At 41.9% G+C, this 18,118-nt stretch overlaps 1 protein-coding gene across 1 annotated transcript; it reads right to left on the bottom strand.

The window, feature by feature from the left end:
• Positions 1-584: 584 nt before the first annotated feature.
• On the bottom strand, positions 585-8,238 carry NXPH2 (neurexophilin 2). Its single transcript, XM_075529153.1, has 2 exons — positions 8,143-8,238; positions 585-1,328 (listed from the first exon to the last, which is right to left on the bottom strand). The coding sequence occupies exons 1-2, from the start codon at positions 8,236-8,238 to the stop codon at positions 585-587; spliced, it is 840 nt and encodes a 279-aa protein (XP_075385268.1).
• Positions 8,239-18,118: the final 9,880 nt, after the last annotated feature.

The following is an 18,118-nucleotide window of genomic DNA, read 5'->3' as shown; positions in this document are numbered from 1 at the left end:
CTCCACCTCAAATAAGGACGCATTTAGTTCCACCGTGGCGCGGCACATTTGCACGTGGGTTTGAAGTAAGCCTTACCATTTCATCCCTCCTATCCATAACAGCACAGATGTGGAGAAAAAGACAGCAATCAAAGAAGAACTCAGAAACACGATTCATCTATCCAATACAATCTTTTCAGTTCCTTTTTGGAATCTGCTATTTTTGAAATAACCTTCCGAAACACATTTCAAAGGCAGGCTCATTTCAAGAGCAATGTTTATCACATGCATAATTTGGCTCCTTCTTGTCACATGTTGCTAACCATTAATATTTCTTTTAGAGAAACAATACTATTTCTAGAACTTAGCCATCTTACACGAAAGGAATGGCTTTATAAGCAGTTTTACCCTTTAGATTGCTTATGATCGAAACAAACACATTTCACACGCAAATATGTTTCTGGTTTTTTGAAATCTGAAAACCTGACGGGGAACTAAGTTCAGTGCCAGAAACAAAAGAGCTCCTTTGCCCTGGAGAGCTGGGCTTTGTTCCTGGCGTTCTGATTATGTACAGATGGGCCTCCTTTCCAGCACTGTGTACAGAGTCAGCCAGAAGATAAGTATGGAGTCTCACTGTGGTAATTGTAGTCGGGACAGACCTTTTGCACAAGTTTATAATCAACACTGTAAAAAGCAATGTAGATGCAAATGACCTTGAAGGGCTTGGAACACAACCAAGAGACATGGCTCTGAGTCTGCTCCTGGTAGCAGATCTTCGCGGGGTCGAAGTTGCACAGGGCGGTCTTCTTGGCCCGGTCTGTTTTTTCATATTCAATGCGACAGTTGAACGATTTGGATTCCTTGGTCTCTACGGTAGACTGGGGGGAAACTTCGAACTCCACCACTTTGGAGGGAGGTACCAAGCTCACTGACACGTTGCCCAGGCCTGTAGAATTATGTCGAAAATAAACACTGAAGGTTCCATTTCCATGGTCGACAATTTTCCCTGTGATGAGGAGGTTGAGTTTGACAGTTTTAATGTTGGAATGGAAGTCACCCCATCCAAACATTTTCTTAAATTTTCCAGTTTTTACTATTGGCCTCCGTTTAGTTCTTGCCAATGGCTCCTGAACCTCTGTGATGTTGGCCAGCCAGTCCCAGAAGTTTTCCATGCTGTCTGCATGGGCCAGTTGCCCGGGCTTGGGCACCGGGGACTGTTTCACAAAGAGGCGCAATGGACTGATGATCCTTGAGTGCACCACGTTTCCAACCAACGTCCCGGGAGCATCTTTGTCTTCCCAATCCAGCCCCTCTGTGGCATGCACCACGTTTTGACTGTCCCAGAAGAGCTGCGTGAAAAGAGAAACAGAAATGAACTTTAGGTTAGGCTTTGTGTGCACACACGGTGAAGTCAAACCACAAGGGAGAGTATTCCAACATTACTTAGACTCTCCTCAAATAGCGATTCACACGCAGCCGGGCTCACCAGCGTCACCGGATGAGCTCTCTGCTAAGCCGGGGAGATCAGTAAGTACACATATGAGAATGATGAGGTTAAGAAAAGAGCACTTCATTTTAATGCAATTTTAATCGGTCTCCCAATCTTTACAATTTTTATTTACCCTGATTGAAGGAAGAGAGCCAGTTGTGCCATTCAAAATTTTGTTAGTATCGTTAAGTTGTGAATGCCTCTCCCTGACCTCAGCCCTGCCCTGACAGAAGAAGGCAGCTAATTCTGGAATGTTGAGGGTTCCTACCAAGCAGCTACAAGTGATTTGATAAGAAAGTATTGATAAATCTCTTTTAAATATATTTATAAATGTGAAAGGTTTAACTGTATTCATGGACTCGTGACATAATTTGATTAATATTGACATAATTCTCTCTCAGACTCTATCAAGAAAAAGGCATGTGCATAGTTAGAAAGTTCTACAAGTTGTAGCTGAAAAATATAAATTATAAAAGTCATAAGTTAGCTAACTTTATTAAAGCAGAGATGCTTAACAAATATTTGAATAGGGTGCAATAATTTAGAGAATTTGATTATAATGGCAAAATATTCTGGAAGACAGAACTGCTGAGAAACGATGATGAGAGCGAAACAGTTATGCACATACAGCCCTCATGGATCCCACGGCAGGTTTGTCCAGGCCAGAGAGAGATGACACTGCATGTGCACTTGATTTTTCTTTTCTTTGTGTTGCAAATCCCACGTGATTTCTCAAAATCAGTTGGTTAAGTCAATATGGCTTTTGTAGGGCAGAATCATAACATATAAAAGTAAGTAACAAAATGTTACTACCAGGGTTCCAGCTAAATACATGTAAGGGTAGAATCCAAACCAAATGTCTGGAATGTTTTAAAGATGTCTTGAATATCTGTGGGTGGCATGTCCCCACCCCCAGCAAGCCCTGGGGCTTTGGGGCTGGGCTCCAGGGGAGACCTCTGGGACATGGGGGTTCAGTGGATGGTGTGACCCTCTGCTGGGCATGCCGGCACAGTAGGGTATGCTAGGCCCCTCTAGGGTTTCCTGTACGGGCTCCACTAAATTTCTTCTCTTTGGCTTAAAAAAAGATCTGTGGATGGCTGCAGATGAATTCTCTCAGTAAAATAATTTTTTATCATTTCTATTAAGGTGCCTTCAGAAAAATGTACAATTAACACAGCAGCCTCTAAGGGGTCTGCAGGGGTAAATTCACAGCAGAGAGGTCAGTTCAGGTGGTGGTAATTTTTTTATTATTCCAAAAGAGTAATTTTGATAGCTTTTCTCAGAGGATATGGAACAATCACAAGGATTCTTTATGAAGAAGTGGAAAGTGACTTGATAGGAAAAAGGCCAAGAATGTTTGCTGTGCCAAAGAATTTTCTAAAATTCACCATACTGCACTTGCTCATCCTCTGAGCGTACCAAGGGCAGTCTCAAAAATTTCATTGGAAAAGCCAGTTCTATCTACCCAACAGCCCTGCTTTTGTCCCTTCAGCCTTATTTTGTTTCCTGAACTCAAAGAACACTACAAGGGAACACGATTTGAACGACTCAAGGATGCTCCAGTTGCCTTTGGAAGTGGCCTAAAGCAAAGGGCATAAAATTCTTGGGGGTGGGGAGTAGGGGGTGGGCAGGGTGTTAGAGAGATTGGAAATATCTTCATCAGAAGTGTATACACCTAGATGGAGGATAGCTTGAAAAACAATAGTTTTATGTTATGGTATTTTTGTTCAATAAATGCTTCTGTGGCTGGCTACAATATTTCTGTCACATAAGAGCATCTGTCTAGCAATACTTTTTGACCTACTCTCACATGCGAAACCACTGCTTGGGGTGACTATGTATGTGCGCATCAGTAACTGTTTCGAGCGGAGACCCTGAAAGGCTTCTATGGCTCATGGCATAACCTCTATGGTAATGGTGCTCCGGAAAACAGTCAGCATGATGAGAAGAATGAAGCACGGACTGACTCGGAGTTTACGGACTGTTGCCCCAGTCACTTGCAATATGGCAAAGTCAAACTTGGTTGCAGATTATTCCACAAATCCAATTTGGCAAAAAAAAAAAAAAAAAAAGAAGAAGAAGAAGAAAGAAAAGAAAACAAAGCAGAGCCTGAAATATTATGCTCTCAAAGATAGAGTAGATTTTAATAGTGGAATGCTACCTTTCATGTTGCCATGATAGTTTAGAAGTGTATGCTTTGTGAAGAAGCATTTTAATTCTGGTCATTTAGGGTGAGAATCCAGTCCTGCAAGTCTGTGTATGAGTCTGTCTCTTTGCCCTTTGGATTGATTTCCTGAAGACCTTTCTTCTTCATTTCTGTTCCCTGAAGTCTTTGCTCTTGACTTAAACTACTGATTCTGCAAAAGGACACATTGGTATTAGGGACATTCGCACTTGCTCTGTGGCACTATGGGCTGGGTGTGGGGTTGCTAACCCCCAAATCATTAGTTCCAACCCACCAGCTGATCTGTGGGAGGAAGATGAGGCTGTCTGCTCCTGTAAAAATTTAATCTCAGAAGCCCTGTCTGGATGGCTATGGAACCAACTCCACAAGAGTGGGTTTAAATCTCTACTACATCCCTTTAGCAGCTTATGTGATCGAAGCTCAGTCTTCTTCCTCTCCCGGGGTTAAAAAGCTGTGGTTTTTACAAGACAGGACAAGGTATTCGTGGCCACAAAGGTTTTCTGAATCAAATTATGCTGGACATACCTGACACACTAACTAGAGTTTTCTGGTTTCATGCCATCTAATTACGATAAGCACAACCCTCTTTCACGGCAACTGGTAACAGTCCATGAAGTCCAGTTCCCTAATGCGCAATACTACCCGAGTCTCCTGAGAACGGATGCCCTGTGGCTCAGTGGAATTCATCTTCGCTTCACTAGCAGGAAGGCCCAGGGTACATGGGCAGGTGAGAGGCCACTTGCTGATCCAGGGAAAGAACTCACTGTGCTTCTCTAGGATCTTGACTGTTGTTGTCCTTTAACGCAACCATTCCATTATTTTGCACCTGCTCCCAGACTTCCACGAGACGCGCCTTGTTTGGGAAAGGCTGGCAGACACACCTGACATTTGCTGAGAATCCTGTGTGTATAAGGGGTGCTTGCTTTACCTTACCGTCTGATCTTTCCTTGTGGTTTGTGATTTTGACACACTTCCTAATTTCTTCCTTCCCTTCCACTCTCCTTCCTCGCTTTCAGCAAAGGCATATCCTTGGTCACTTCTCTTTTTGATTTAGTCTAACCAAAAAAACCATTTCTTACTTTCACACGTTGTGCTACAGGTTAATACTTCATGAGCATAACTGAAATCCTTTCTTGATTCAAAGATGTGTTTTTTCACCTACAAGTATGAAAACACTGAAAACAAGCTCTTTGCTTTCTTGAAGGTTTTGCTTTAAGCTACACATTTTTTCTGCCAGTCTTTTTCCTGGAAGAAGCAATTTGTGTGATTTTCCATTAGTTTTTCCATTATTAAAAACCTATACCTATCACGCCATTATTCATGATGCGACACGTTATAAGAGACGATGTGATGCCTACATTAACTGATACCGATTCATTTTAGAATACATTATAATCTCCTTATGAGATAACACGATCAGCATCTAAGGAGATGATCCCTTTCTGAACTGTAAGACTTCTACTGCAATAATTCAGGCAATTTAATTGTGATAGTGACAGTATTAGTAAAAGCAGTCATTTAAAATGGCCATTTACTAAGACGTAGGAACTGACACTCTGACACAACTTGAAGTAGGCGAATGTTTGCTGTTGTTAGCTAGAGTCAAGTTGGCCCTCATCTCACAGTGACTCCATGTATTATCGAGTGGAACTGCTGTCATCTTTGAAGAAGTTTACCATACCTTTGAACTCACAACCTTAGTTTAGCAGCCAATTGCAAACTGCTTGTGCCATCTAAACTTCTTAGATATGTTTGTGTATGCATGACGGGGACATATACATGCTTGAGAGTGTGCATGGAAAAATATAATTAAAACAATGATTTTTTCCCCACAAAATTTTAATCTCCCTTCAAACACCATACCCACCCACCCACCCACATACACACACAACATAGATAGCCTCCCATATATGTACAAGTTTTCTATTGATCATTACATTTCTAACTACGATGACAAAACTAGCCAAGTTGAGAAAAAACTGTTGTAACTTCATCTGTCCAGCCCAACTCAAGTGGCATCCCACTTACTGCCATCCAATAGGGCAGAATAGAACTGCTCTTGGTGTTTCCGAACCTGGAGATCCTTATGGGAGCAGGCAGCCTCACTGTTCTTCTGTGAAGTGGCTGGTGGGTTTGAACTGCTGACTTTGTGCTTAGCACAGTACAGTGAAAAGCACACTGTGCTACCTGGGCCAATGGACAGCCCTCACAGGTATGGATTTCCACATCTAGGCCCAGTGTTCATAACAGATTATGCCATATTAACCGAAAAGTAGAATGTGACAGATAAAGCTCTCCCTAGGTTTCTTAAAGCTTAAGTGATCGAAGCTTCTTTTCTCAGCCCTCCCTCTGCGGGTGAGACTTTTTTCAGCCCTCTTTTTGCTATCTTTTCTTATACTGTGTCAACGCTGAGGATGGCACTCCGGTTCCAGGGTTACCAGGGGGGTTATAAGACCTAAGTCCTCAGAATACCTGCAAAACCTCACCAGACTCGCATTGAGTACCTGGGGGCTGGAAGGGCCCAGAAGCAGGACGTGGTAAAAAGAACACAGGCGACAGTGTCTGATGACCTCCCCTAGCTTTGGTGCAGGACCCGAGCCCGAGTTTCTCACCTCCTTTGATCCAGTTTAAAGAACTAGAAAATGAATAGCAATGACTAGGCCCAATGCCAGGCAAAGGCTGGTTTGTAATAATTGATTGCTTTTCATGGCTCAGTGCATAGTACCATCCTAGTCCTCAGGAAATGTCCCTAAAGGGTTATATGAACATCAAGGCCTCTCAAAGAAACTGATTCCTGGTTCATCGAGCAACTTGTTCAGTCCCGTGTGGTAAATTAATGACCAGGTAGAAATCAACCTTCTCTATCCCGGCACATCAATGGAATCTTTCCTCGTCTTTCCAGTTTCACTGGTGTCTGAGTCACATCCAGATCACAGGCAGAGGTGAGCTTGCTCGCCAACCAAATGTGTTTGTGGATCTTTGATTCCAACCTAACAAATGAGTCAGCAAAGGAAGCTGAAAGTACAAAGCGTCTGGCAGGCGCCCTCATTCCCGAACCTTTTCTGTGATACAGCACGCCGGGGCAGGCTGAACCTGCTGGCACACCACTCAGGCAGAGGCGAGGCTGTGAGATGGGATCAACAAACCCTATGGTTGTTTCTCCCTGGCTACTTTTGGACTTGTTGGGGCTCTGCGGGGTAGTTCTTGGATCCTTGCTGTCCCATCGTATCACGGCCATCATGTGCGAACATTGAACACTGAGCACGAAATGGGAATTCCAAAAGGTGGGGAGAAGAAGAACCTCGGGGCCCCAGTGTTTGGACAGCCCTTGAATCCAGCACACTTATCAAGGCTTAAGTAATTTATGTCTTGGCAGGTCCTATCAATTTCACAGAGCACGCACATTAGCGAGATACAATGGTATCCTATTAGCTTTTCCTGCATCTTACAGAGTGACTCAAAAAGATTAATAAAAGCTCACACCTTCATCAATTAAGTGAAGCAGGTGGTAGGTAAGGGGTGCAGGCATAAAACTGTGCCTTAGTTCGGTCCCTTTGTTTTCAAGGAGAGAAAAAAAGATGACACGTTCAAATCATTCATCATAACAAGCCGAAGTGGAATTTCACTGATAATTAAATGCATCTTTTCCCAAAAGCCCAGGAAGATGCAGTGAATTTTATAGTAACAGATGTGAGAACTGTCATACATATGGAAATAATTTACAAACTCAAAAGCACCTTCTTCTGCAAACATTCTATCAGAAGATCCTTTTTATTTTTCAAGTATATCTGTTATGTAGATTGAAGAAACATTTAATCTCAGAATAATTTTACTTCATAACAAAGTTGTACAATAGAGAGTAGAGTTCCCATGTACTCTGCACCTAGTTTTTGCTATTGTTAACATCTTACATTATAGTACATTTCTCACAATGAATAAGCCAATACTGACACACTGTTACTAACTAACGCACACAGTTTCCCTGGAGCATGTAGATGATCAAGCAAAGGTTGCTAACTGAAAGGGTGGCAGCTCAGATCCAATCAGATATTCCTCATAAGAACGGCACATCTACTCTGAATTATACTCAACATAAAAACAAAACAGAATCTTCACAATCAGGCTTGGGAGAAACACCAGGAAAAAAGACTAACGTTCTCAATAATTTCATCTACTTGGATTTACAATTGATGTCTTTAGGAATGGAAGCCAAGGAATAAGAGTACAAAGGGCTTAGAGCCCTCAGACACTGCTGCTGGGTCTGGAAAGCAGCACAGTGTGAAACAGCATGGCGTTGCCTCAAGCAATGGGCAACAGAAATATTACATGACCCAGACATCCTGTTACTTGATATGTACTGACTGTCCTCAAGTCAAGTTAGACCTGTTTCAAGCATTAAAGAGCAAAGATGTCACTCTGAGGACTCAGGTGTATCTGACCCAATCAAGGTATTTTTAATCACCTCATATGCATGTATCTCTCTACATACATATTCAAGTTGCATGTTTGAGGCACTGGGATTGGAGAATGACTTACTAAAAGCTTGCACGATGCCGATGACAACACCTTGCTTGATGACAGTCATGGGGACTTGAAGCACTTGCTGGTGATCCTTCAGTCTGAGTTACAGCTCAATGTAAAGAAAACCCAAACCCTCACAACTGGGCCCAAGAAGAACATCAAGATACATGGAGACACGATTGAGGTAGCCAAGGACTTCATCTTGCTTGAATCCACCATCAATGCTCATGGAAGCAGTAGCCAAGAAATCAATCAACACATTGCACTTGGTCAATATACTGCACAGGATCTCTTTAAAGTGCTGAAGAGCAAGGACGGCCCTTTGAGGGTTAAGGCATACCTGCCCAAGCTGTAGTGTTTTCAGTTGCCTCATATGTATGTGAAAGTTGGACGACGTCACTTTGTACACTGGTACAATGTAAGTAGTACAGTAAGATGCTCCTCAGAAGCAAATGAGGCGAGATTTTGTCTCACGTATTGTGGAGGGGTCGTGGGAAAGAAGACGGGCAAGGAAGTGGACTGACACAGTGGCTGCCATGATAGGCTCAATTGTAACATAGATTGTAAGGATGGCACAGGCCCGGGCAGTGTTTTGTTCTATTTTATAGGGGGTACTATGAAGCAGAAGCAACTTGATGGCACCTAACAACGTGTGAACACTGACAGTGAATAAGGCCGATTGAGAAGCAATGATGCCTTTGAATAACGGTATTGGCAAAAATATCTAGGATACATTGTCTGGGAAGACATTCAGCTGGAAAGTTCCTTAGCAACGAGGATGGTACAACTTCTCATGCGCTACGGTCATGTTATCAGAAGGAACCAGGCCCAGGAGAGGGGCATCATGCTTGGTAAAGGGTAAGTGAAAACGAAGAAGTCACCCAAGGAGGTGGATTGACATTGATTGCAACAATGGGCGCTACCGCAGCATCAAGGGAGACTAGTGTGGGACCAGGCAGTGTTTTTCCTGCTGCTTCTGGGCGGCTGTAAGTCAAAACACACTCAATGGCTCCTAGAAACCATAACAAAAATGCAGAGACACAAACTCACGGCGATCGAATTGATTCTGACTGAGATGGACCCTTTGGGACAGAGTAGAACTGCCCCCGGAGGTTTCTGAGGCTGTCAATCTGAACAAGAGCAGAAGGGCCAATCTTCTTCCCATCGTGGGGCGCGTGGGCTCAAACTGCCAAACTTGTTAGCAGCCCAATGCATAGCCCCCTATACTACTGAACCAGGTTATGATTGCCTTATTTTATCACTAAAGTCCTTTCTTGTTCTGTGATACCACTCAGGAGCCCTCAGCAAATCTAAACCCAAAACCTATTACTCTTAAGTTGATTCAGACTGATAGTTTTTTGAGGCTCTAAAATTTTAAGATAATTTTCTTTAGTTTTATTTTTGGTTTTTTATTAAAAGATCGTTTTATTGGGGGCTCTTACAGCTCTTAAAACAATACATACCAAAAAAATCCATACATTAATTGTATCAAGCATATTTGTAAATATGTTGCCATTATTATTTTCTTTCATTTTTTTCTCTCAGCAGAACTGATTGTTTATTGTATTGAATTCTGTATCTTTTTTTTCTTCTTCTTACTTTTATTGGGGGCTCTTACATCTCTTATCACAAGCCATACGTTCATCCAGTGTGCAAAGCACATTTGCACCGATAGATAAACTCCTCAGGGCCAACAATGAGAGTAGAGATACCAGGAGGATTAGGGGAGGGTGGAGGGGAGAAAGAGGGAATTGATCACAAGATTCAACCTAGAACCCCCTCCCAGAGGGACGAACAATGGAAAAGTGGGTGGGGGCAACAGAGAACAATGTAAAATATTAAAATAATAATCTATAACTTATCAAGGGTTTGTGAGGGAGGGCGGGTGGGGGAGGGAGGGAGGAGGAAGACATGGAGAGCTGATATCAGGGGCTCAAGTGGGAGGCTATACATTTTTATTGGATCAGATAGCTTCGTCTTTCTCCTGAGGAGCAGTTGGTGGGTTTGAACCACCAACCTGTGGTTAGCCTGCAACACTTACTTGACAGAGTTCCTTTCCACAATATATTTAATTACCACAAGTCCTTAGGTGCTTCTTTGCTGCATAAATCCTTAGGCGTTTGTTGTTTGAGTGAGTTCAAATGTTTTTAGGAATATAGATTAGACATTTTGTAGAACACCCTTCCTTTTGGGTTTGCCTTTTTCTCATGATTGGACTGGGGTTTGGAGGAGACGGACATAGGAAGTCATTTTCATCACATCGTATTAAGGGTTTGCTGTTAAAATGAGTTATCGCTATTGATGTTGACTTTGATCGTGTAGATTATGTAGAGAGGAGCCTTTTAAAAAAGTGATCTAAAATTTTTATAAGACATAGAGTCATAAATTTATTTGGAATTTTGCAATTAATTCAGCCATCAGTTTTAGAGTTGATTTTTTTAAGTTAAAAATATAGCTCTCTATAAACACAAAAACCCATTGCCACCAGGCTGACATTGACTCAGGGCAGTCTTAAATATCACAGAGGAGAATTGCTCATGTTTTGTTTTTCTTCCCTGTAATCTTTATGAGAGATAATAAAGAAGAGCAGAGAAAAACGTATGTACCTGAATTATAGTGTTGGTAGAGAGATGCTGAAATACCATGGACTGCCACAAGAACAAACCCATCTGTCTTGGAGGCAGTACAGCCAGAATGCTCCTTAGACGTGAGCATGACAAGACGTTGTTTCATGTAACTGGCTCAGGCACTTTGGCTGTATAATCAGGGAGACCAGTCCCAGAGAGGGACACTGACCTTGGTAGAAGGTTAATGAAAAAGCAAAGGCCCTTGACGAGAGGAATTGACAGCAACACCAAACCCACTGTCATCAAGTCAATGCCAACTCATAATGACACTCATGTGAGTTTCCAGGACTATAACTATTCACAGGAGTAGAAAGCGCAGTCTTCTCTCATGGAGCTGCAGGTGGTTTCAAACATATGGATCCCAGCAGAATGAGTAACCACTAAACGACTAGGATCCCCCAAGGATTGACGCAGTGGCTACAATGGGCTCAAACATAAATAAATTGTAACATTGGTGCAGGACTGGGTACTGTTTCATAGGATCATACATACAGTACCAACAACAGCACCTAACACCCATGCAACAGTAATTTTATGGAAACAGACAAGCAGACCTTCTCCGGCAACAACCACTCCCCAGACTCCGCCAAACTCAGTCATCGAGTCAATTCTGACTCAGTGACCATATGCAAAGAGTACAATTTCCCTTTGTGTTTCCATGGCTGTAAATCTCTATGGTGGCAGAAAAATCTCATCTTTTTCCCAGAGTGGTTGGTGGGTTCAAACTGCTGAACTTGTGGTTAGCAGTGCAACACATAATCCATTACGCCACGGGACTCAGTTTGCAAAATCCCAAGGCAGGTTCAAACCATCAACCCTCCCCTTTTTAAAAAGAATCATTTCATTGGGGCTCATACAGCTCTTACCACAATCCATACATGCATCCACTGTGTCAAGCACATATGTTGCCATCATCATTTTCAAAACATTTTCTTTTACTTGAGCCCTTGGTATCAGGTGCTCATTTTTCTTCTCCCTCCCTCATGAACCCATGATAATTTATAAATTATTATAATTTTTTTCATGTCCTACACTGACTTACAAAAGCAGGTGATGTCTCTATTCACCCGCTTTTCTCTTGTCTGTTCCCCAGGGAGGGGGTTAAATGCTGATCATTGTGATCGGTTCTCCTTTTATCCCTCCACTTTCCCCTTACCCTCTTGGTATTGCTACTCTCATTATTGGTCCTGGAGGCTTTATCTCTCCTGGATTCCCTGTGTTTCCAGCTCTTATCTGTACCAGTGTACATGGTCTGGTCTACCGGATTTGTAAGGTAGAATTGGGGTCATGACAGTGGGGGTGGTGGTGGTGGAGAAGAAGCATTAAAGAACTAGATGAAAGTTAAGTGTTTCCTGGGTGCTATACTGCATCTTGACTGGCTCTTCTCTTCCTTGTGACCCTCCTTCTGTGAGGGGATGTCCAATTGTCTACAGATGTTCTTTGGGTCTCCACTCTGCACTCCCCCTCATTTACAATGATGATTTTTTTTTGTTTTTCTAGGTCTTTGATGCATGCTACCTGATCCCATTGACACCTCATGATCAAACAGGCTAGTGTGCTTCTTCCATGTGGACTTTGTTGTTTGTCAATCAGATGGCTGCTTGTTTATCTTCAAGTCTTTAAGAACCCAGATGTTATATGTTTTGATAGTCAGGCAACATCAGCTTTCTTCGCCACATTTGCTTATGTCTTCAGCGGGGGGACACGGGAGAAGGGGAGGCAAGGGAAAGGAAATGGGTGTTAACAAACTCAGGGAACAACAAGTGATCTAAAATTGATGGCAAGGAGGGCATAGGATGCCTGGTTGGGCTTGAAAAAGGACAACGTAACCGAGAGGAAGTCCTAAAACCCAAATGTAGGCTGAACATGATAGTGGGACAAGAGGAAGGTAAAAGGAAATAGAGGAAAGAACTAGGAGACAAAGGGCATTTATAGAGGTCTACATACAGGCATGTATATATGTAAATATATTTATGATATGGAAATAGATCTGTGTGCATATATTTATATGTTAAGTACTAAGGTAGAAGATGGACATTGGGCCTCCACTCAAGTATTCCCTCAATGCAAGACTACTTTGTTCTAATAATCCGGCATTGCATGATGCTCACTTTCCTGACACGATCACGGATGAAAAATCATCAACCTTTAGGTTAGTAGTTGACAGCAAGCCTTTACAGCATCACTGAACTATCTAAGATAACCTCAGAATCTCAAATCTCATATATTACTTCTAAATTATTCTGCCAATGTAAATGCTGAAAATGTCTATCTTTATTACTATTATAATTATTTTATTTTAATACTTTTTCTTTAAAATTTGAGACCAGTTGTATCATTAATATTTTGATAAAGAGTTTATTTCATAAATATTTTAAGTAGAGGTGGAATTAATTCCTGACTATCTTAGAAGCAAGTGCCCCAGTCTTAGGTTCGCAGGCAGCCCACGGCACTGATTCAATAACTCCAGTGCATAGTGTATCCACCTTTAGATGAGCTTTGTCTACGTTACTTACGGGAATGGTACTAGGAGACAAGCACTAACAGAAGACTGTTGTGTCCACAGTGTTCGGGATGATGGAGGCTGTGAATGGGACCTGGTCTCCCTGGGGTTCGGAGAAAGCCAGAATGTTTCTATGACTATGGCATAGCTCTTTTTATATGGCCATCATTGTGACCATTTACATTTCTCTGCACTCAATAAATAGTGAAAAGGAAGAGGAGGATGTTTAAAAATGTACACCTTGAGCTTCTTGAATTCAAATTCCATTCTGTATGTATCAGTCCAGAATGACCTCTCTTAACAATAATTCTCATCGGTAGATTTCACCACTAGCCTTGCTTCCCCAGGCCAGTGCTCAGCAGTTCTAGTTGGCATGTTTATTTAGCACATATTAGCTCTTTACTCATATGGCACCAAGGTAACATGAGGGGTTCAACTTTGTAAATAACTGAGGTTTAGCTCTAATTTAAGGCCACAACCTCTAAACATAGCCTTTTGGTTTAACGAGAAGAGATTGGATACCTTTAATATACCTTTAGAAAGTCAAAATCCCCAAACAGTTTAGATATATTTACACAAAGATGTTAATTTTATTTTTATGAATGTCATAGAATCAGATGAATGCCATATTCCTCTTGCAAATTACTGGACTGGTAGAAAAAAATGAAGTGTTCCAATCCTGTCTGTGTATTGAAGAGAAGAATCTGTGAGCCCATTCTCTAGTGGCTGGCTTTTCCCCAAGCAGAAAAACTGTCAAGAGTGAAGGATAGAATGCGAGAGGCTGGAGTACTCCTTCAGCAAGACAAGTACAAGGACAGCAGGAGAGACGGAGAAACTAGCACAGAAGTGTGCTCTCATTTCCTGGAAACCCTCAGTGTCAGGAAAACTGGGGGAAACTCACATAGTAACTATGGACCCAGTGTCCTGGGCAAGTGTGCTTTTCTCCACAGTGAAATGGTAAAATATAAATAAATAAATATCAGATTGGACTTGTGCTTCAGAGAGAAGGAGGAAGATGAAGGATGGAAAGTGAGTTTGGGGGAAGTGGGGCTAGAGGCAAGACCACGAGCAGGAAGGTGAATACTGCAGCCTAGAAGGGTTACCAAAATACTCAATGGTTTTAAGCAGTTACTGACCACTTAATTATTGAATGTCTACCTGGTTACCTACATTTCTGTTCTAGGCACCAGGCACAGTTAACTCAACAGAACAAATGTCACCTGTCTCTTCATGCAATTTGCAGAATAGCAGAAAAATAAATAGTCATGTATAAATAATAATCCACTTATTTACAGTTGTCACAGGGCAAGGAATAATGTACAAGATCTACAAAAAATCAGTAATCATTGTACTGTCATGGCCTGCATGTTGTTACGATGCTGGTAACTACGCCCCAAGCATTTAAAATATCAGTAGGGTCACCCATGGTCAGCAGGTCTCAAAGGAGCTTCCAGACTAAGGATAGGAAGAAAGACCTGACAACCTATTCCTGAGAATTAGCCAATGGAAACCCTGTGGGTCAAAGAATACTATCCAAGGCTTAGACTCACGCTTTACTTTTGAAGCATCCTCAGGAAGGACCAATCAGGGGAGAAGTAAAGATGCTCTGGTAAAGGGGAGGGTTAACAAAGGTGAGGAAACCTTCAATAGCAGCTTTTAACAATGGTATCAAACATACTAACACCCATGAAATGGAGCAATGGCTCATTTTGTTGTACATGGGTTGTCCTAAGTCAGAGATGATTCGATGAACACAAAAACCAACACAGCACCCAGGTAGAAGGATAAGTAAAAATGTATTACTGTAAAATCAGAGAACCATGCATTGAACAAAACTATCAAAATGTGAAGCTATCGTTTCTCAGCCTATCTTCTACCTAGGTCTACACACTTCTGAAAGTGATACTTGCATCTCTCTAACTCTTCCTTGCAGATTTCTGCCCTCTTTGGTTTATACCGGGCCCAAAGGGCAAAGTTAGCATCTTCAAAAGATGGAAATCACAGTTCCTTTAACTTTTGAGAACCAAAAGAAATCTGAAGGGCCCAGATCAGGGCTATCGGGTGAGTGGAGTTTCTCCGTGAAATTCTCCTGTGACAGCCTTTGCTACACTGAAGGATGAGCAGGCATGTTGTTGTGATGGAAATTTTTCTTTTCTTTCTTTTAAAAAAAAATCATTTTATTGGGGGCTCATACAACTCATCATAATTCATACATACATCCATTGTGTCAAGCACATTTGTACATTAGTTGCCCTCATCATTCTCAAAACATTAGCTTTCTGCTTGAGCCCTTGGTATCAGCTCCTCATTCTACCCCTTCTTCCAAGATCCCTTCTCCCTCATGTACCCTTGATCATTTATAAATTATTAGTTGATCATAGCTTACACTGTGCGACATCTCCCTTCACCCACTTTTCTGTTGTCCATCCCCCAGGGAGGAGGTTATATGTCGATCCTTGTAATCGGTTCCCCCTTCCCACCCTACCCTCCATCCACCCTCCCGTTATTGCCACTCTCATTACTAGTCCTGAAAGGGTCACCTGTCCTGGATTCCCTGTGCTTCCAGGTCCTATCTGTACCAGTGTACTTCCTCTGGTCTAGCCAGGTTTGTAAAGTAGAATTGGGATCATAATAGTGAGGGGGGTGGAGGAGTATTTAGGAATCAGAGGAAAGTTGTATGTTTCATCATTGCTACACTGCACCCTGACTGCCTTGTCTCTTCCCCGTGACCCTTCTGTAAGGGATGTCCAGTGGGCTACAAATGGGCTTTGGGTCCTCCAGTCTGCAATCCCCTTCCTTCACAATGATTTTTTTTTCTTTGATGCCTGATACCTGATCCCATTGACACCTCATGATCACACAAGCTGTTGTGCCTCTTCCAATGTGGGCTTTGTTGCTTCTGAGCTAGATGGCCGCTTGTTCACCTTCAAGCCTTTAAGACACCAGATGCTATATCTTTTGATAGCCAGGCTCCATCAGCTTTCTTCACCACTTTTGCATATGTACCCATTTGTCCTCAGTGATTGTGTTGGGAAGGTGAGCATTGTGGAGTGCCAATTTAATAGAACAAAGTATTCTTGCAATGAGGAAGTACTTGAGTGGAGGCCCAATGTGTGATGGAAAATTTTCCTTGCCTCAACTTTCCAGGCTTTTTCTCACTAATGCAACTGTAATTATTATTATTAAATAATTCTTCCCCATAAGCCTCAGTGATTGTCCTGTGTCTTTTGACAAAATCTACTATGATGGTCTCTTTGGAGTACAGAAACCAGTATCATGACTTTCTGAGTGAGCTGACTTCTCTGCCTTGAATTGAACTGCAATGACAGATGTCCACAGAAGCCACTGTGTTGATTAAATCTTTTTTGAAAGCATCTTAACACGACTACAACAAATGCATTGCTGAGAGAATGTGTTTGCAGTCACCCACTGATTGCAGAGACAACTTTAAACACATTTTCTTTGCAATAATCCTATGCAAGTATGAACGGGGACCCTAGTAGCTCTATCTATCTATCTATCTATCTATCTATCTATCTATCTATCTATCTATCTATCTATCTATCTATCTATCATCATCTATATCCTCATATAACAAAGGGCTTTCAAAAGTGAGTGAAAATTCCATTATCTTTTCATTTCATTTCTCCGTGAACTCTGTAAAGACCCCCTTCCCATATGTCAGAAGCCCTGGTGTTGCTGTGATTAAGCACTGGCTGTTAACAGAAAGGAAGGCACAATTTGAATCCATCAGCCGCTCCTCTTGAAAACGATGTAGCAGCAGTGGGAGCTGGTAAGGACTGCGATCTTGTCATCCCATGTGGCTGCTCTGCTCTGTTCTATGGTTCACTGTGAGTTGAAACCGATCCAGCAACATAAAAGCACACAAACAAAACTCTGTTTGAGGAAGGGGCCAGGGTAGACAACGGGGCAGGGGGTGAACAGAATAGAACAGCTAATGCCTGTCCATGGATGAAAGAAGTGAATCTCCAGATCCCCTTCTTGATGTTGTTGCGAGGTGCCATCAAGTCAGTTTTGACTCATCTCGACCCTGTTGATAACAGAATGAACCACGCCCGCCGGGCCTGCCCCATTTTCACTGCATTTCTTCTGTTTGAGCCTGTTATTGCAGCTGTGTTTCAATCCATCTGTTGAAGGTCTTTCTCTTTTTTCACTGCCCCTCTATTCTACCATGCATGATGCCATTTTCCAGGGACTGGTCGCTCCTGCCAACCTGTCCAAAGTACGTCAGATGAACTCTTGCCATCCTCAGCTCACAGGACCACTCCGGCTGTACTTCTTCCAAGACAGAGCCGTCTGTTCTCTTGGCAGGCTATGGTACTTTCAACATTCCTCTCCAGCACCACAATTCAAAGGCATTGATTCTTTCATGGTCTTCCACGTTCATTTCCAACTTCACATGAATATGCGGGCCTTGAAAATACCGTGGTTTGGGTCCGGTACCTTAGTCCTCACAACTAAAGAAATAGTGCCTAGAAAGCAAATTAATTTGGTATTTATATTCCTTTATCTCTTGTTCCTAATTGCATATTGATTTGCTTATAGTTACTAATACAAGTGTGATAACACTATAAGGCAATAGTATTTTTTCCTAGAAAAAGATAATCCAGTAACTTAAAAAATATAATATATAACACATGTATCATACAAGTGAGTGGTTGAATATATTAAACCACTTTTAAATATTAAACCACTTTAACATTAAATATAAATATATTTATATTATACAAATATATTATATACATTTATATATTATAAATATATTAAACTCACTTCCTCCCAACCTCCGCTGA

This window comes from Tenrec ecaudatus, chromosome 13, assembly GCF_050624435.1.
Source record: "Tenrec ecaudatus isolate mTenEca1 chromosome 13, mTenEca1.hap1, whole genome shotgun sequence".
Taxonomy (NCBI): Eukaryota; Metazoa; Chordata; class Mammalia; order Afrosoricida; family Tenrecidae; genus Tenrec; species Tenrec ecaudatus.
Note: the sequence above shows the minus strand (reverse complement) of the source record. Positions and strands in the feature narration are given on the sequence as shown.

Coding starts and splice junctions, on each gene's coding strand:
- NXPH2 (XM_075529153.1), bottom strand. CDS start 8,238: ATGACTGTCATCAAGCAAGGTGTTGTCATCGGCATCGTGCAAGCTTTT. Junction 1,329..8,142: donor CAAACATGCAACTTGAATAT/GTATGTAGAGAG, acceptor CTTTTCACGCAG/CTCTTCTGGGACAGTCAAAA.